This window comes from Dioscorea cayenensis, chromosome 21 (genome assembly GCF_009730915.1).
Source record: "Dioscorea cayenensis subsp. rotundata cultivar TDr96_F1 chromosome 21, TDr96_F1_v2_PseudoChromosome.rev07_lg8_w22 25.fasta, whole genome shotgun sequence".
NCBI classification, from domain to species: Eukaryota; Viridiplantae; Streptophyta; class Magnoliopsida; order Dioscoreales; family Dioscoreaceae; genus Dioscorea; species Dioscorea cayenensis.
Genome location: NC_052491.1, coordinates 2,127,172 through 2,146,144, shown reverse-complemented (window position 1 = coordinate 2,146,144; position 18,973 = coordinate 2,127,172). Strand labels below are relative to the sequence as shown.

Genomic DNA, 18,973 nt, shown 5'->3' with positions numbered 1-18,973 from the left:
ATTAAACATAACAAATCAGAACACTGATGAAGAAAAACTTGGAAAAAGCTCCACCTTGCCACTTATAATCACTCGTTCGCGAATCTCCAATTCTCTGCATTGATTGATGGTATTTCAACTACAAACATATCATATTTTTTCACTATCCATTTATTCTTGTTCATCCCACAGTCTGATGCTATCCACACTGCCATCTCATAAATTGCATCATGTAGGTCCACATAATCATCATCAGAAGAATACAATAAACATGATTTCTCTAGAATGTTAAAAATATATCTTGCTTGGAGATAAGATTGTTGTAAATTGACAAAATCACCGATTAAGCCTAAACCAATCCATAATTTTAACAAACCTTCTTTGGATAACCATCGTAAAAGGGAAGCCCACAAGAAACACTCCTGAATATTTCTAAGTAGAGTATCATAACTGAATTTCAAAATAGGAAGTAGTGATTCCTGCACACCTTGAACTACTTGAGTACGTGAAATCTTTAGCGAGCTCAAAATAAATTCCCAATCTTGGACGGTATTTCTATTAGACATCGCCTTACCCACCACTTGCAGAGCAAGTGGCAAACCACCACACTTGTTCATCACTTCCCTTGCTATTTTCTTCAACTTTTCATCTGACTCAATAACAGCTAGATTAACATTGTGCTTGAAAAGAACCCATGCTTCATCTAATTCCAAGCATTTCACTTTAATCTTTTTGCTTGCCCCCATCCGGGCACACACATCTTCTGATCGAGTAGTGAAAATCACTTTATATTTGTATGGTTTGGTGGAATCATCATCATCCCTATAAGGATTGATAATTCCAAGATCAACAAGGTCTATTATCCAAGAGCAATACAATATTCTTAGTTTCTAGGGCATTGAAGATGTCTTGTTGACCAGCATCAGGGGCCAAATGCAATTTTTTAGCAATCTCTTTCCGAAGTTCTTCCAACTAAGTATTTTGTGAAACTTCGATAAATAGCACATGATCAAATACCATGTTTGCATCATCTAACAATGATTGGTTGATTTTTTCAAGAGTGTGGTCTTGCCTACACCCCCCATGCCCCATATGTCAATTATACCAATTGTTTCATCTGCCAGATAACCTTGAGCAATATCAAGGTTGGAAACGAATTTTTTCCCCACTATCGTATATGATTTAGAGACTGGTTTAGGGAGGCAATAGCTCTAAGAATGAGACTTCTGATTGTTCTCCTTCCAAGTGAGTTATTTCATCGAATAAATTAACAAAATTGTATTGCCTTCTCATCTTCTTCTCGAACCTGTTTAAAATCATATATAGATATTGTGAAATCAATAATATACACATTGTTATATTATAACAAATTGAAAAACACAAACCAAAACATAAAAATGTGTAAGAGGATTTTTGAGATCTATTTAGCAATAGAAAGAAAATATTTGACTATATAATATTTTTTTCCTTACATTTGCGAAATATTTGTATATGACCTTTACATAAATAAATGGTCATTTTTCTCCCAAGGATAATATTTCATATGCGTTATTTTTTAATTATTCTTTACTTGGCAACTACGAACTAGCACGAACTAGCCTGTTCAGAATTCGTATTTCACATTATTATTATTATTATTATTATTATTATTATTATTATTATTATTATTTCTTAATGGAGTGGATTCATCAAAAATATTAATCCACATTAATATAATAAAAATAATATTTTTAAAAATTATTGTTTAATAAAAACTGTGTGACGTTGCTGACATAGCAAATCAATCAATATGGTCAAATGCACTGCATGTATAATTGTATGATGCATAAAAAAAATAATAATTAAAAATCAATCATTTATTAAATGGTATACCGAGTGGATGTTATAATAAAAATGATCACTATCCAATCATCATATTGAATATTTAAAAATTATAGAAACAAAAGTGAATAAAATGATCAAATACAAGTACCTAAAATGCATTTAAACACTGAAAATAAAAAATAAGATAGGAAATTAGAGAGAATGAAAGAGATACAATATGGCTAAAATTGATACAAACAGTGGCTGAACTAGAATCTAATTAAGAAGGTGCTGAATTTAAATTTAAAATATTTATAAATATTAAATAATTATATTAATTCAAACTCGAAATCAATACTTCAACAATATAAAATATACATCGACCTAAAAATTTTGATTGACAAGTAAAAACCTATCATATCTACATAATTAGCAATTAACTCAATTACTAGTTAAGCACTAAATTAATAAATAATAAAATTAAAAAATAATTTAACACAAATTCACAATCTAATTCAATTATTAAATACAATATTTATTCTAATGAATAATCAAAATTTTTTAACAAATAATTACAATAAATATCTAATATGTTTTCACAACAATTTTCATAACAAATAATCAAATAAATATTTAACAAATAATCACACAAAAAATTAAATAAATTAAATTAGATATAAAACAAGATAAATCTTAATAAAAGATAAAACATAAACTCATAAGAGATTGCACAAAGAGAAAAAAACTCACTAATCAACACAACCTATAATGATTTTTTTAGTGCTTTCGAGAAAGCAATTATATTTTTGTAAGGTTTTATTTTTTATTTTTATTTATTATTTCTACTTTTTACATTAATATGCTAAAAAATTGATAAATATATATTGATAAGTTCAATAAAAACATATCTAAATATAAAATTTAAAAGCAAAAATATATGAAGATCCATGATTGGTTGGCTAGCCATATTAGTTGTTATTATCACTAGTCAATTTTATAGTATTTAATAAATTTATTCTAAATAATGTAGGTAGAAATTTAAAATAAATTAAATTAAGAATATCACTTTTCATATATAAATTAAAATTCAAAACAATCTTTTAATGATATTTTATTCATAAAAAATTTTAATAATATATATATATATATATATATATATATATATATATATATATATACTCATTCTCATGGGCAAAGGGGTGTTGAGCACCCCCTTACACCCCTTGGTTCCGCCTATGGATACAAATCTCCCAAACCTCCCTCCATGAAAATAAACAACTAAATAAGCAAAACTTTCAACGATTACCTCAACAAATGAAGATATTGTTGGAGAGCCTTCGTGAGCACATGTAGCAGCAAGATCAACTACAAATAAAAATAACAAAAATGTTTTTATTAGAAACCCACACCACAATAAGTATTTATTATTATTGTGACAAATGACGATAAATGCCCCAATTTAAGAGTGTTAAGAAAATGGACAAATATAATAGTATATTAGTTACCATAATTTAACAGACCATAATAGGAAATTGAAAATTGAAATTGAAATATCCATAATTTTGAAAAAAATACAAAACACTTCCACAATTTCTTTTGTCATTTGTGGGGACATTGCCAACTGCAGATAAAATTAATAAGAATTTATAATTTTATTAGCAACACGTCACAATAAAAAAATTAAAAATAAAATAGATAGAATCCATTATTTTTGAGAAATACCAAAATATTCCGCAATTTCTTCATCTTCTGTAGGAACATTGCCAACTGCAAATGAAAGTAACAAGAATATTTTTATTAATTAACAACACACCACAACATGAAAATTGAAACTAAAATATAATTTTCTATGGTTTTGAAAAATACCAAAAAATTCTGCAATTTCTTCCTCTTCTGTGCTATTTGAGCAAAATTGGGATTGGGTACTGGCATCATCCCACTCTAACATCTCCCACCATTTCTTCTCACATTTAATCAATAGGCCTTGGTTGTTGATGATATCGGGCTTGAATGGAAGCCTCTTCAAATTTGGACAGTCCTCCAAGTGAACCTTTGAAAGATGAGGGAAATCTAATGCACAACTGCTTATTTTCACTAGCTTTGGTAAATGAACTATTGTCAAATACTTTAGTCTGGGAAACGTAGTGATGGCGTTGTCTCTTCAATTTCTCCCACCTCTTCATCTATCAATTCTTCCATTGCATCACAATTTTTTAATACCAAAACATATTGGACCGGGAGATGCAAGACCCAATGAAGACTCATCATAGGTGTGGCATGCTTCAATTTGGACAAGTTGAAGCATTGGAAAACTTCTTTCGGCTCAATCCTCCAAATAAAACTTCTCAATTTCTGGAGATCAAATAATCTGAGAAACTTGAGATTTATCTTAGTTCCATTAGTAATCACCAGATTTTGAAATGGTAGTGCATGATCTGATTTGAAGTTCCTTTTGACACCCATGACCTTCACTTGTTAAACTACTAAGTTGAAGTGTCAGCAAGCCTTCAATTTCTTGAATATTAATATTGACAATTGGCAGGTGGGAGAGTTGTTGAGGATCTCTATAAGAAGATGCACACATTCCTATACCTTTCAAACCTCCTCAGTATCTCGAATTCCTTTTGTCTCTACATACCCATATGGATATAGGTCAAGCACCTGTAGACTGTGACAAAATTTGATAACAGCCCAGCTTGTAATTTGCCTAGAAACAGATATCCACAAAAAAGGTATTTCAATTTTTTCAAATTTCCCAGCTCTTGCGGAAGTGATTTGATTTTTGTGCGTGATATGTCAAGAAACTCAAGGTTAAACAAATGTGTGATGATCTCAATTGGGAGCTCATGAATTCTAGTGGAAGATATATTCAAGTATGTGAGATTTGGCATTTGTCTAAGAAAGATTTTTGGCAGATTTTCTAGTCTTTGATTATGCTGAATGTTCAAACTCAAGAGGCTTGGGCACTCAAACTGCAACTGAGGCAAACAATTCATATCACAGTTGACTATTGACACTCGTTCCAGCTCAAACCATGTCTCCACCTCCTCCAATGATAACTGTTCTACATTAATGTTTTGTCTAACAAACCATGGCTTGTTGCTAGCACCCCCAAATCCTATGGCTATCCATTGGACCATGCCATGTATTACTTCATGTACCTTAGCTACTCTTTTATTATCATGAGTTACTACCAAACTTGCATCCTCCAAGATTTCAAGGATATAGCATCCATGCATGTAAGCTTCAGATAAAGAATCAAAGCAGGAGATCAGTCCAAACCCTAACCAACATTTGATTATATCTTCAGTTGAGATGAGCTTTTTTTAGGCCACAAGCAGAAACATAAGAAACACTGTTGAAGGGTTTGATTGACTAGACTGTCATAACTGCCTTTCAAATATAAAACATTGATTCACATAAACTTGAGGAAAGCCTACCTTGCAGCTGATCGAACATGAGATTCCACTCTGCTGTTGCTGTCTTGTTTGACATAGCCCACCCAACCACTATAAGAGCTAGTGGCAAACCACCACATAAATTGACCACCTCTTTTGCTGCTTCCTCTATACAAGATTTACCTTCCAAATCCATCGCTAAATTTTCTTTGAAAAGCTGCCCCCCTTCATCCTTGTCTTAGCATTCCAATTTGATCTTCTTGTGAGCTTTCATGCAATCACAAACTACACTAAAAAATAGTTGTAGAGGCGGTTTTCAAGACCTATAGTGGTGGTTAAAACCGCCTCTATAGCTTTTAGCTGTGAATTTTTCACCTGCCTCTAAACCGCTCGTATTAGTCTGAACCGCTTTGATACATAAATTAATAGGTAAGGAAGTGGTTTTTAAACCACCGAAAGATATTTTTACTTATAGAGGCGCCTCACAATTTATAAGAGCATCTAATTTATATAGTTTTTAGAAGTCGCTATAACCGCCTACAATTAAAATTTTTAAAAACTCTAGTCTATATTTTTAGAGGTGTTATAACCGCCTCTACGATTAATAAAGTTTTACTAACACTATATCTTGTAGAGGCGGTTATAACCACCTCAACAATTAAAATATAACCCCCTCAAAAACATGCTTAATAATTAGTTTTTAATTGAATAAATATTATTTCATCATTTAAAAACCTGCTTTTAACCCATTAAAAACTCACATTTTATTTTTATTTTACAAAATAAAATAGTAAAATACACATAAATTCGGGTTTTTTTTTTGACAAAATAAACTACTAATTCAACCCACCGGCTTAAAAAGGAAAATAAAATACTAACTCGATTCTTTGATAAATAAGCTATATTAAACCATAGCCCAAGGGTTTGGAATCTCTTGATTAGAAACCCAAAACATGTTATAGATTCGGTTTATATAAAAAGAATCGCTTTTAGTTTGGCACAACAACCCGATCTTTAAGAGAGAATTGTTAAGAAGACAGTGAAATTGATTCATCGGCCTCGTAGCCTATTACTCCGACTATTTCTTCTCAAAGTTGCTATCAAGCTCATTCTTCAATCGCGATAAGAAGTCATCATTCACATCATCATCATCCCAATCATCCTACTGCAAAAATTTATGCAAAATGATGCTTACTTATTCCGTGCAACAAATCGTAATAGCTACTTGTTTCTCGATCATTGCTTCATCATGAAAGCCAGAATAAGAAGTTAAATGGTTGCCAATAAATAATGTTCAGTACTAGGTGCTTTGGAAGTCAAGAACATTAGGAATTCAAAGTCTTCTTAACAAGCATGGGTAAAATAATTGTGTGCAAAACATCAATACAAGATAAAAATTTGACCGCCATAGAAATTAGGGAATCAATAAGAACAACATACGACCACAAATCAATCAGCTCAAAAGATTACATTCGATCGAATAATAATACCAAATAAGAAAACCAAGTTGACAAGATAAAGAAAAAGTAAAAAACAAGAACACATATCAACAAGTTCAAATATAATATTTCCATCGGAATTGAACTTGATCATCGGGAAAGAATTAACAATTTATCAAAGCACAAAAGATTACATTTTCACTACCATTAACAATACCAAATTAGAAAACCATGTTGACAAACAAAGAGAGAGTTAAAATCAACAACACATTTCAACAAGTTCAAAGATAATATTTTTACGTAATAGAAACTTGACAATGAAGAATAACAACAAATAAGAGCACAAAGATCACATTTTTGGCCAGAATATGAATACCAAATACAATAATCAACCAACAAACAAGCAGAGAAACTTGAGAACAAAAACAACTAGTAATCTATTTTTGATAATCAAGCATATCATAATTAGTTCATGAGCATTATCATTCTCTATAACTATGTGGGGTATTGATAGCAGCAACAATGTGGGGTTTTATTTGTTTAGCAACAATATCATCTCTAATTCATGTTTCAGGAGTACCTCTAGAGGAGGTGACTGCAGAAAAACAGGGGCTTTTGATCATGAGTGTGACTGCAACAGTGGATACGCAACTTGTTTAACATTTCTAGCTTTTCCTGTTTAAATATGCATGCCATTAAATAGAAGCTGATGAGTCAATCAATTACCCCTTGAATCAAATAATGTGATGTGTTGGCTAATAAATGAAAACCTGAAAAATCTTTGCCAACATTTCTTAGATCACATGCATGCCAATTTATGGAAGAAAATAACAGAAGAGACTTACCACGCTCGCTTACTTGCAACAAATACTCAAACCTATCCATCTGCTATAATGTACTCTACAATCATCTTAAGTTCCATGCTCTGCATAATGGGAAAGTTTATTGTAATCAAAATTAATCAAAAGCAAGTTTCCAAGCACATGGGTAGCATCTAGTCAACTCATCATAATCACTATTTCTGCTACCATTTAGAAACAAGAATACATTTCTATTTACCAGTTGTAGAGGAATAAAGAATAATAAGCACATTCATTTTCTATCTTTTAAAACTGGCTTCAGTTTACCAAATCAGCATCATCAATCAAGGATCTGCATCTTTGTACACTGAAGTCAGTTTAATGAAACGCCAATAATCAATGTATTCAGTTTAACTTACCCACACATAAATCATATTTGCTATGCTTATTAATGTAGTTTTGCAGTTCTAGTATCCCTTGTAGGTGCCCATGCACATGACTCTTGACTCATCACCACCTGCAGAAGAAGCCAGACGTCTGCAGTTTCATTTCAAAGTAATTGTTCTTATTCCATGACACACTGGTGGAAGAAGACAAGAAATGAAAGCATCATCATCTGTTGAAGCAGATCATATGAACAAATTCATCTACATTACCAAAGGATCTACATTGAGAAAAACTGCAAGCAGAACTACAACCGCCAGACAAAAGTAGGTTTATAAATTCAGCTGTGGTTCAATCCGATATCAATTTCTCAATGTTAGTTAGTTACCATTTCTTCCAGCAGCTCTACCCTGGCTAATTTGTCCGGAAGGCAGGAGATTGAGCTGTTATTGAACAAGGCTCATGACTTGAGCAAGGAGATTGATTTCCATATCAGGTAATAGCTGCAAAAATACAAGAGAAGGAATTAGTGGAAGGTATCATTCAGATTATATACAGCAAGGCTCATTTGGTTCATGGAATGTGGCGGCGTAACATGGATACACATTCTTGGGAATGTGAAATACAGGGATCACTATGATCGATGTGTTACAGTAACTTGTTTGGATCCGAATATAATATTGCTAATCTGTGAATTATCTAAATACCCTTGTATACAATTTTTGAATGATAATAAAACACATAAAATTGGTAACTTCCATGGGTAAAAGATAAATGCATTTTAGTAGTTTGGTCATTTTAGGAAGGCAAGGGAATTTTGTCATTTTAGTGAAATATCTAAGGTTGGAATATAATGGTAAAGAATATTTGAACTAGTGGAATGAATTCTAAAATGATGGGTTATAATGGTAACTTTATTTTCTGTTGCATTTGCCTGTAAGTGGACTCGGAAGGTTTCTCGTTCCCATGGTTCATGGGAATGTGAGCCATGTGGGAATCAAATTTGCATGGGAATTTGATAAAAGAGAAGACAAACAGAAGACAAAGAATTTATTTGCTAAATTTTGAATAAAATGGGAATTGAATTTGTTTTTGCAGACATAGATGGACAGGTAGGTTTGAAACACACCTCTGGGACAAAGGTTCTTGGAATGCAACACAAAAGAAGGGAAAACAAGGTACTAATTAATTACACTTTATTGTATATATATAATCAAATTCAGTGATTTTTTTTATTTTTTATTTGTAAGTTTATCTTGGTGCTTATGATGAAGAAGAATCAGCAGCAAGAGCTATGATCTTGCTGCACTAAAGTACTGGGCACCTACAACCTTCGCAAACTTCCCAGCAAATTTCTATTTTTTTTTAAATCTGTTTGTAATATCTTGAAAATGAAATATAAATATTCACAATATAATCTCAATTATCTAATTATGAGAAAGAGTTGAAATAAAGCAAAGTGTGACTAGAGAGGAGTACTTAGCCCCATTAAGAAGGTATTAGATTCTAGTCCCTAATGAACTCTATATACTTCCTTAAAATTTTTTCATTAAAAGAATGAAACCACTTTTATTGAAGAAATTAATTGCTTTGTTAGCAGGAAGAGCAGTGGCTTCTCAAGAGGTGTCTCAAAATACAGGGAAATTGCAAGGTATGCCCATACATATCCACTAAATTTTATTTAAGATCAATGATTCAGATGAATCTCATTAGCACTAAACTTTTTCATAAAATATGAAATAATGCAGGCATCATCACAATGGAAGATGGGAAACAATGATTGGTAGTGTTTGGCAACAAAAGTACCTCTATCTTGGCACTTACAGTAAGTTCAGCAACTAAACTGAATTCTCAATTTAAGAAGTCAAATTTCATAATAAAATCAACTGAATTTATCACATGATATAATGACATTAATTTCAACCGAATTAAACACACTTGACACATGTTTATCAAAATGATTAGTGACAAAATGAATAAAAACAGGCACACAAGAAGAAGCAGCGTATGCATATGATATAGCAACCATAGAATACAGAGGGATCACATACATAACCCTAAAGACTACGGCATGTTTATTCGAATCCTTGAACTACGTGTTTTAAGATACATCTACAACTTCAATTATATCCAACCCAAACAAAATGAGAAATTGCAAACTAAAAATATGATTCATGAGAGAACACACTAAAAAGGAAAAACAAACAAATAAATGCAAATAATATAGCAACAAACAAAAGTTTTCTGAATGAAGAATGGAATTTGCTAGAGATACAGAATAATGTAGCCTCCATTTTCAAATAACACGTTTTCAATCATTTTCGGTTTATCCTCTAAATTTGTCATCAAGTTTTGGGATTATACCCTTTCTAAATTTGTCATCAAGTTTTCAATCATTTCACAGAGAAACAGAGATTTATAAACAAGAACAATAAACAGAGATTTTCAAACTGCTTTGGAGCTTCGGACCCCGGTCACGCATATCTTCTGTGATCACCAAGCAACACTTGATCTTATCCAGTTCTCGGATTTCACTTCTTCCTGGAGATATCAAGACCAAATCAGCAACCTGAAGTTTCTTTTGGACATGAGTAGATGCCCTCGTATTCATATCATTCCATCGTCATGGGGAATCCCTGCTACTAATCTAGCGTCTTTTGGATTTCATCGTCAATATCTTAACCTTTTTCTTATCTGGAAAAGATCTACCTTATTGGATCATGAAATCATTCTTCTGTAATGGGTTCAAATTCTAAGTTGCTTTGTTTGTATTTTTTGTTTCTGTTTGTAGTTCATCTGTATCTGTGTAGGCCTTTGTTTTCTCTTTGTCTTTTTCAATAAACAGCCTCTCTGTTTGAGAGGTTCTTCAAAAAGAAAATAAAAAAAATAAAAAATAAAAAATAAACAAGAATAATATTAGCATTTAATCATACATCATATACCTGCTTATGAAGATAATTGTTCATAACTTATAAGTTTTATGGCATCCAACTCTATTGATGAGATCTGACTTTAAAAAAAAATGGGCAAGAGCATTGATAAATTTTATACCGGCCGAGTTTTTTAGAAAGCAGTTTTTAAATCCTCAAAAACAAGTTGTACTAATAGAACTTAGTTAGAATCTTTTTGGATAATAAGATATACCAACAATGAGTATTTATGCTTTAGGTGCTTAAACTACATATTGCAACAGTACTTACCATTTACAACAACTTATTGAACCATCCTTCAACAGTTTTCTTGTTTGGTCATAACATTCCCTGGCCTTTTGACTTCTCTGGAGTCACATTCCGTGGGGAGGCTACTACACCTGTAGCTTTTTTGCTTTATAAGAGGATACATCCAGCCAAATATAATGTAAGAAATAGTAGTTGGAATGGAGAAGCAAGACTAGGAAAACCAGATAAAGATATCAAGAAGTATAACTGATGGAGGAGAAAGATGTTATTAGCTTAGCTACTATTCAATGATCAATATTCCCAATTGCATCCAGAAGTAGCCATGCACTTTATAGAAGTTAAAAAGAATAATGTAATTAGTAACTTGCTGGTATTTTACAAGTTCAGTGTTAGGTGAATCTCGAACTTTGTACCAAAGCAAACTTTTATTTTATTCCAACAACATCAAGTAAATAAAATATACTTGTGCTATCCTTTAGAGTAGAGAAATATAAAATCAAAGAGTCACCCTGTCATAGAACAGAACTCATATATATATGTCATTGTATAGTCTTATATTAATACTACTCGAGTCTCAACCAAAGCCTATCCACATTAAATCATCAGCCAAAAGTTGTACCTCTTTATTCTCCTCATCAAACCAAAAATAAATCATACAATTACAAAATGATAATTCATGAAATAAAGATTAATATATCAGCCATGCAAAAAGAAAAAAAGGCTTAGAAACTATTCTGTACAAACTACTTAATAGAAAAATCAGAAGATAGAGATGGTTAGGCGCTGTCAACGAGGGTACCACAAAAAGTTATAAAGTTTAGCACATGGCAAGTGAGAATCAGGCATACCAATCATCATGATACTTCACAAAAAGAAGCAAGAGGCTTGAGTTCAATAATCAGTTGAACAATAACAGTTTCAATGTGGTATATTGTGTGTGTGTGTGAAGGTTAAATATAAGCTTTAATATTGACACCTCCAAAAAGAAACCTATTATATTTAACTCAAAAACTATAATTTCTACAAAAGAGAGAGAATTTCATGATTCAATAGAATATAGAGCACAAATGACAATAATGTGGATAGATTATGGACTTAGAAAACATTTCCTCACAAGTCAATTGTAACTGATGTATGCATCAAAGAGAACATTGCCCACAAACTCCATTGTCACTAATTTGTTAATGTAGTTCAGCAGATTATGCATTGTTCCAGGAGTGTTCACTTCGAGAGCATTGATATCTCGATAGAAAAAAGTGCATATCAGAGAGTGATTTGTAGTAGACTATCAATGAACAAGGATATAAACATCTATGGAAGAGTAAGAAGAAGGGGGAGGAGAAGAGAGAAGAGACCGAGGGGGAGGTCCTTGTCATCAGGTTCCAGAGCAATGAGGCGGTCGATGATGGTGATAGCGTCGGGGAGTAGATTGGTCTTCACTTTGAGCTCAAGTAGCGATCGGAGCGCCTTGATGTCGTCTGGATCAGAGGGGAGGTGGGCTTTGAGTGCGCAGACTTTCTCATCATCGGTGAGGGATTCCGGGAGGGCCTCGGACTAAGTGATGGGGGAGGCGGTGAGGGCTAGCTTGAGAGGGCAGCGGAGGAGGGCAATGAGGGCGAGAGCAGCTGCAGCGGCCGCCAAGGGGATGAGGGTTCTGAGAGGGTTATTGTGGGGCCGGGGTTTGAGGGTGGCACGAAGAGGGGGAGAGGGTTTGGGGAGGCGGGCTCGAAGAGTAGAGGGCGGAGGAATTAGAGCAAGCGAGAGAGAGGGGGAGAGGGTTTAGGGAGGCGGGTTCGAAGAGGAGAGGGCGGAGGAATTAGAGCGAGAGGGAGAGAGAGAGAGAGAGAGAGAGAGAGAGAGAGAGAGAGAGAGAGAGAGAGGTTTTTTAATTATTTTTTAAAACAAAATTAATGTAGAGGGGTTGGACTAAACCAGCTCTAAAAATATAAAAAAAATATTCTATTTTATTATAGAGGTGGTTTTTTAAAAACCCTCTGTTTAACTGCCTCTAAAGCCCAAATATAGTGTAGTGACATACTTGTTTTGATCGGGTGGTAAAAACTACTTTGTGCTTGTATAGAGTTGTTACATCACTCTCATCATGTGGATCAGGAACTCCAAGAATTGTGATGTCCAATTCCTCCCATAAATCATCTAGCAACAATAAGAAGTTCTTATATTTCAAAAAAACTTGAAAAATAGCTTCTCTGCTGGGCTCGCACAATGGCAACTGTTCAGCTATACAATCATGGAGATTTTTCAACATGAAGTTCTATATGAAGCTCTAGCATGAATGATATAATCGAAACCCATATTCCAATCATCTATGGACCTTTCAATTTCTTTCAAGAGAGTAGATTTGCCAACCCCTCCCATAGCATAAATCCCAAGTATCCCAAATCTTTTATCTGTCAGGCAATCACGGACAACACGCAAATTGGACCCAATCATTATGCCAACAATTGTGGTTGAGATTGGCATATCTATGACCAGATTGGGGAAGGCCTCCTCTTCGCCAGAACACTTAGATGAATTTTTCTTTCATCAATTCCTCTATTTCTTTCTTTAATTTTGTTGCTTTTCTGCTAGCATTTAATCTTGGATAAATATTTAGGGAGCAACATCCAGTGACACAACATCTACTAAACTCAATCATCAACTGATTTGTATGTTGATCCATGTCCACAACCTCCATGTTATCAATTCAAACAATTGTTTTAGCACTTTATATATATAAGATGGAAACTTGATTTTAATTGTCTTTTACACGATGGTTTATATGACAGTTTACTTCATCTAATTAAATAAATTTCAACTCTGAAAATGTAACTCGGCTAACTGCAATAAGGTTTTTAACCGCCATTACGTAAATATGATGTATTTATTGTTTTTATATGGAAGTTTGATGTATTGCAAGCCAACTTACGTGAACAATGATTTATTTATTTATTTTGGTGTTTACTGACATGCATAGAAGTAAATTTGACATACACATATACTTTTATACTTTCGTGACAAAAAAACTCATAAAGGTTTTTATCGGTATACATCATATATTTGCTAGGCCTAATGATCAATTTATAAAAATTACTAAAATTTTTTTATAAGATATTTTTTAATTTTTTTAATTAAAATTTTGAAATCTTAGTAATTTTAAATTAAAAAATAAAATGTGAAAAAAATACATACACCAAGGAGGATTTGAACTTGGGTGGGTTAGGATCATGTGCTACATGACTAGACCCACTAACCACAAAAACACATCTACATCACATAATTTTATGTGTCTAAGTAGTCTATTTACATTAATTTAAGTATAAAAAATTGAAAAAATAAAATCTTATATTACTTGAAAAGTGGTGCCTCCGGCATTGGGGAGGGGCTTCAGAATAGTTTTGTGACCACAACGTTATAAAAAAAATATTTGTGGTCATACCGTTATAATGATGAAACATTTGTGGCCAGCAGTGAAATAACCCCCCAAAAATGAACTTTCGTCTAACTAAAATCCATGGAAATGCGTTAATTAATTCTCACATACTAAAACACTAAGCAAGTAGGACTTTTCTAAATTTCATTTCTTCAGCAAAATCATGGTTACAACATTCATGATTTTAAAATTCTTTCTAGATAAATAAAAGGTATAATTGCCATACAGGTCCTGTAATTGTGTACTTTCTATTTTTTTAGTCCTTGTAATACTTTTAGATAAATTTAAGTTCTCATATTTGATCGAGTTGGGACTTTCTAGTCCGAGGTGTAGATGGCGTTATCTTTGCCTTTTTTTTTTAGCGGTCATGGCTTTAAATATTCGCTGTTAAGTACAATTAAGTTTTTATATTTGATTGAGTTGGACTTTTTAATCCCCCTATTTCGTAATAAAAAAGTCGCATTCGCCATTAGGTACAATTAAGTCCTCATATTTGATCGATTTGGGACTTTTTAATCCCCCCAATTTCGTAATAAATAAAGTCACGTCGCGCAAAAGAAACGGCAAAGTTAACGTCATCTATGCCGCGGACTAGAAAGTCACAAGTCGATCAAATTTGAGGACTTAAATGTACCTAAAAGTATTACACGGACTAAAAGGGTAGAAAGTACACAATTACAGGGATATATACGGCAATTAAACCTAAATAAAATAGCCCGCAATCAAATCTATTTTCCAGATAAAAAATATTCTCGTAGTTGATTTCATGTGTTTTTTTTTTTTGACAAATTAGTGACAAACGCCTAGTTATTTTCATGTCAGTAGTTGTTAAGAGCTTCTAAATATAGCTACTCACAAATATGATGATAAAAAGGTATTTAGTTTTGTAACAAAACGTATAAAGATATTAGAGTCAACCATGTCTCCTTCATCCTCCTTTGTTTGGCCGACATTTTATGTGTTTATATATTGTCAAAACTTAATGTAATTTATAATCTTGAATTTTAAAAAAATTCATTTGCAATGATTCTCCTGTACAATAAATACGCCTTTTTTGGGAAAGAGGAGCGGGGCGAACCCACTAGAGACCCAAGGGCGTGAACAAGCCTAGGTGGAACAATTGGGGAGCGAGGGCGCTCACGTGGCTGGAACCACTGCATACACAACCACTATTCGGGAACTCCTGGGATTGTGCCTCAGTGAGAATCGAACTCTCACCACTCGGTGAGAGCTCTATCGGCGACCCGTGTACCAATAGACCCAAAGGTACGCCTTTCTCCAACGATTTAACTTCAAGACAAAGGAAATATGACATAAGTTTAATATCTTTCAAATCAAATTCATGATCCTAGACTTCTTTAAATCTTCAAGTAATCTTGGATTCTTTCTATGAAGATATGATCATAAACATCGAAACACAAATAAAAGATTTTAATTTTCTCATGCCTTCACATTAATTGAGAGGGTATTCCAAGCCATTTGGTAATAGTTTTAGGCCACATATATAACTCCTTCAAATTTGGCTCTTTGAAAAGCCATTTTACTTCTATCGTCTTTTAAGTTGCTTGATAGCAATGTTTTTTTTTTCATCCACTTAACTCGTCCACTTCCCATCTTCTGCAATACATTTAAAAGCTCAAACACACTATCCTCTTATATATATATATATATATATATATATATATAACTTCAAAAAATCTTCAGTAATAATGCCACAGCTGACTTTCTCACTAAGCTTAGCTCAACAAAGTTGCTTTTATCATTCCTTAATTACTTGGGATGCTAATGATCTCTTAAACTCCTTGTCTGAATAGCTCAACTTCTAAATTTCTCCTTGTGAGATAAGGGTATTGTAAAGAAAATGAAACTTTGCTAGATCACTTCCTTCACTAAAAACTAGATCTCATACCATTTTGTTTGAATTGAAAATAAATGTGAAATGCACTAGCAAAAAACTCGCTAGATAATTAAGTAATAAAGGAGATAATAATTTAAGAGGATTTAACCAAATGTTTCTTCTCTTATTTGACCTGTTTACAAGATTATAACTATTTAGTTATTTATCGTTATTTGTGTACCTATATTTTTACATAAGCATTGGTTTCTCCTAATGCAAAACTATAAATAAAATTTATTACCCAAACAATTACTGTATATATGCGAAAACTCTTCAAATTTATCATCCATCAAATTAATTTTTTTTTAACATTCAGTCGATTTTAAAATATATTTTATGTTTTTGTTTTATTAAAACAACACATTGGTATTTGTTGAGTAATTTCATTGCTAAGCTATTTATCTAATTCAAATTAGGAAAAAAAAACTAATTCGGTTTTTGAATTTTTAAAAAAAATTATATTTATACCTTAACGAAATTGATCAGAGGTATGCATAAAAAGATAATCGATATTCAATTTGTGTAAATCCTTCATATACACTAGTTGCATCCCTATCAAGTTTATTATATTTAGTTTTCTAACATTTATTGATCTAGATCATTACTTATTTTATTTATTTATTACAGAGTTACTAATTCTTTTCATCAATCAAAAATTTCTGATCTACATCACTTATTTATTTATTTTAGAGTTATTGATTACTTTCATCAATCACACCAACAACCAGGTACGACTCCAGGAGATACAAGATATAGTGAATCAATAGAAGGTTGCCTATAACAATAGAGGCTATCTTCTTGGAAGTTGCTCTCTCAATTTGTGGGCTAACTACAAAATTAGCCAAAGTTCAATCAAGTTATATAAAGAGATCAATAACTTGAAGACTGAACATGATGCTTTCAAAGAAATAGCAGAGACACAACCTCCAAGAGCAGTTTTGGAGATCGCTACTTCAGTGACTCTTGTGGGCAACACTATCAAGCTAAATCTTGAGAAAGTTCGTGGTTACTTGGTAGATGACGATGTATCCATGGTGGGGATTTGGGGCATGGGAGGGGTTGGAAAGACAACTCTCTTGAATGAAATCAATAACTCATTACTTAGTGATACTACTCTCGTGAATGAAATCAATAACTCATTACTTGGTGGTGATACTACTCTCTTGAATGAAATCAATAACTCATTACTTGATGGTGATACTAATCGGAGGTTCAATTATGTCATCTCTCTGGTGGTTTCAAAAGAAACTCAATTTGAGAAGCTTCAAAATGAGATATCCAAAAGGTTAGGATTACCTTCTGGCTCCGGGAAAAGTGACATATTTGAGTTTTTGAAAAAGAAGAACTTTTTGCTGCTATTAGATGATATATGGAAGAGAGTGGACCTTCCTGAAGACCTTGGTATTCCACTTCCGCTCCGTCAAAGCCAAAATTCTGAAAATAGAGGTCAAAGCTACAAGCACAAGGTGATCTTCACAACCAGAGATGATGATGTGTGTGCTCATATGAATGCTCACAAGAAGATCAAAGTTGAATGTATGGGTGAAGAAGAAGCATGGCATCTTTTCAAGCAGTTCTCAAATGAAGAGATCATTAATTCCAATGCTATTATTGAACAACTAGCAAGGAAAGTTATGAAGAAGTGCTCAGGTTTACCACTTGCCCTTAAAGTCATTGGTCGAGCCACGTCGAATATGAAGACACCTGAAGAGTGGCGTCACATGCTGAGGTCATTAATTAAGATGGATGTCAGGACTGTTACTGGTATCGAAAAATCATTGTTTCACAACTTAAAGGTCAGTTTTGATAATTTGGCCAGTGATACTCTCCGACAATGTTTCTTGTGTTGTGCTCAATGGCGTGAAGATTTTGACATTAAAGTCTCTGATCTCATAGAGCCTTGGATTGGGTGTGGATTGATCAGTGACTTTGGAAACATAGGGGAAGCCTTTGACGAGGGATTTTCTCTCATTGCAAAATTAAATGAAGCATGTTTGTTGGAGTTGGATTATGACTTTACTGATGATTATGTCAAATTACATGATGTGATTCGCGATATGGCACTGTGGATTGTGTCTGAGTGTGGGAAGAAAAAGAACAAATGGATTGTTGGTGGAAGTGATGATGATTTAAGACAATTTTCAAAGTGGGAAGCATGCAACTGGCAGGAGACAGAACTAATATCGTTCAATGGTACTTTGTTTGGCAATAGTCTCCCGAAATTTTTAAGTGATAAAAATATTGACGAAAAGGGCCAAGTTTCTATTGCAGCAACTTCTCCTAGATATCCTAATCTTAAGAGTTTATTTATGACTGGATATTGTAGATGTGAAACAAGAGAAATGATGGTTATAAACTTTTACCCTCGTATGCCATCTCTCACACATTTGAACTTATTAGGGGCACCTATCACGGGTCTTTCAAAAGAAATTTGATTTCTTGTTAATCTTCAATACCTCAACATCAGCCTCACAAGCATTCGGTCACTTCCACCTGAACTAGAAGAGCTAAAGCAATTAAAATACTTCTTCTTCAGAATTCCAACTTTTTTAACTAGTGAAGGTAAATGTGTTCCAATTAAAGCTAATGGGTTGTTTGCATTATCAAGGCTGCCCGAGTTGCAAGTGCTTGTTCTTTGTAAAAATACTTGTTTAGAAGTAGGTG

General features: G+C 33.1%; 2 protein-coding genes and 1 pseudogene across 2 annotated transcripts; 2 read left to right on the top strand and 1 right to left on the bottom strand.

Annotated features, from left to right (window-relative positions):
• Positions 1-68: 68 nt before the first annotated feature.
• On the bottom strand, positions 69-725 carry LOC120252493 (probable disease resistance protein At1g61300). Its single transcript, XM_039260664.1, has one exon. The coding sequence runs from the start codon at positions 723-725 to the stop codon at positions 69-71; it is 657 nt and encodes a 218-aa protein (XP_039116598.1).
• Positions 726-8,577: 7,852 nt separating this feature from the next.
• On the top strand, positions 8,578-11,232 carry LOC120252492 (annotated as a pseudogene).
• A 1,041-nt stretch (positions 11,233-12,273) lies between these two features.
• LOC120252491 (putative disease resistance protein At3g15700) lies at positions 12,274-18,744 on the top strand. The gene is made up of 2 exons (XM_039260663.1): positions 12,274-12,510; positions 17,194-18,744. The coding sequence occupies exons 1-2, from the start codon at positions 12,274-12,276 to the stop codon at positions 18,742-18,744; spliced, it is 1,788 nt and encodes a 595-aa protein (XP_039116597.1).
• Positions 18,745-18,973: the final 229 nt, after the last annotated feature.

What these genes read in the sequence shown, in the direction of transcription:
- LOC120252491 (XM_039260663.1), top strand. Translation starts at nt 12,274, where the DNA reads ATGAACAAGGATATAAACATCTATGGAAGAGTAAGAAGAAGGGGGAGG. An exon ending in CGCAGACTTTCTCATCATCG is followed by an intron (nt 12,511 to 17,193) that starts GTGAGGGATTCC and finishes AATAACTTGAAG; the next exon opens with ACTGAACATGATGCTTTCAA.
- LOC120252493 (XM_039260664.1), bottom strand. Translation starts at nt 725, where the DNA reads ATGGGGGCAAGCAAAAAGATTAAAGTGAAATGCTTGGAATTAGATGAA.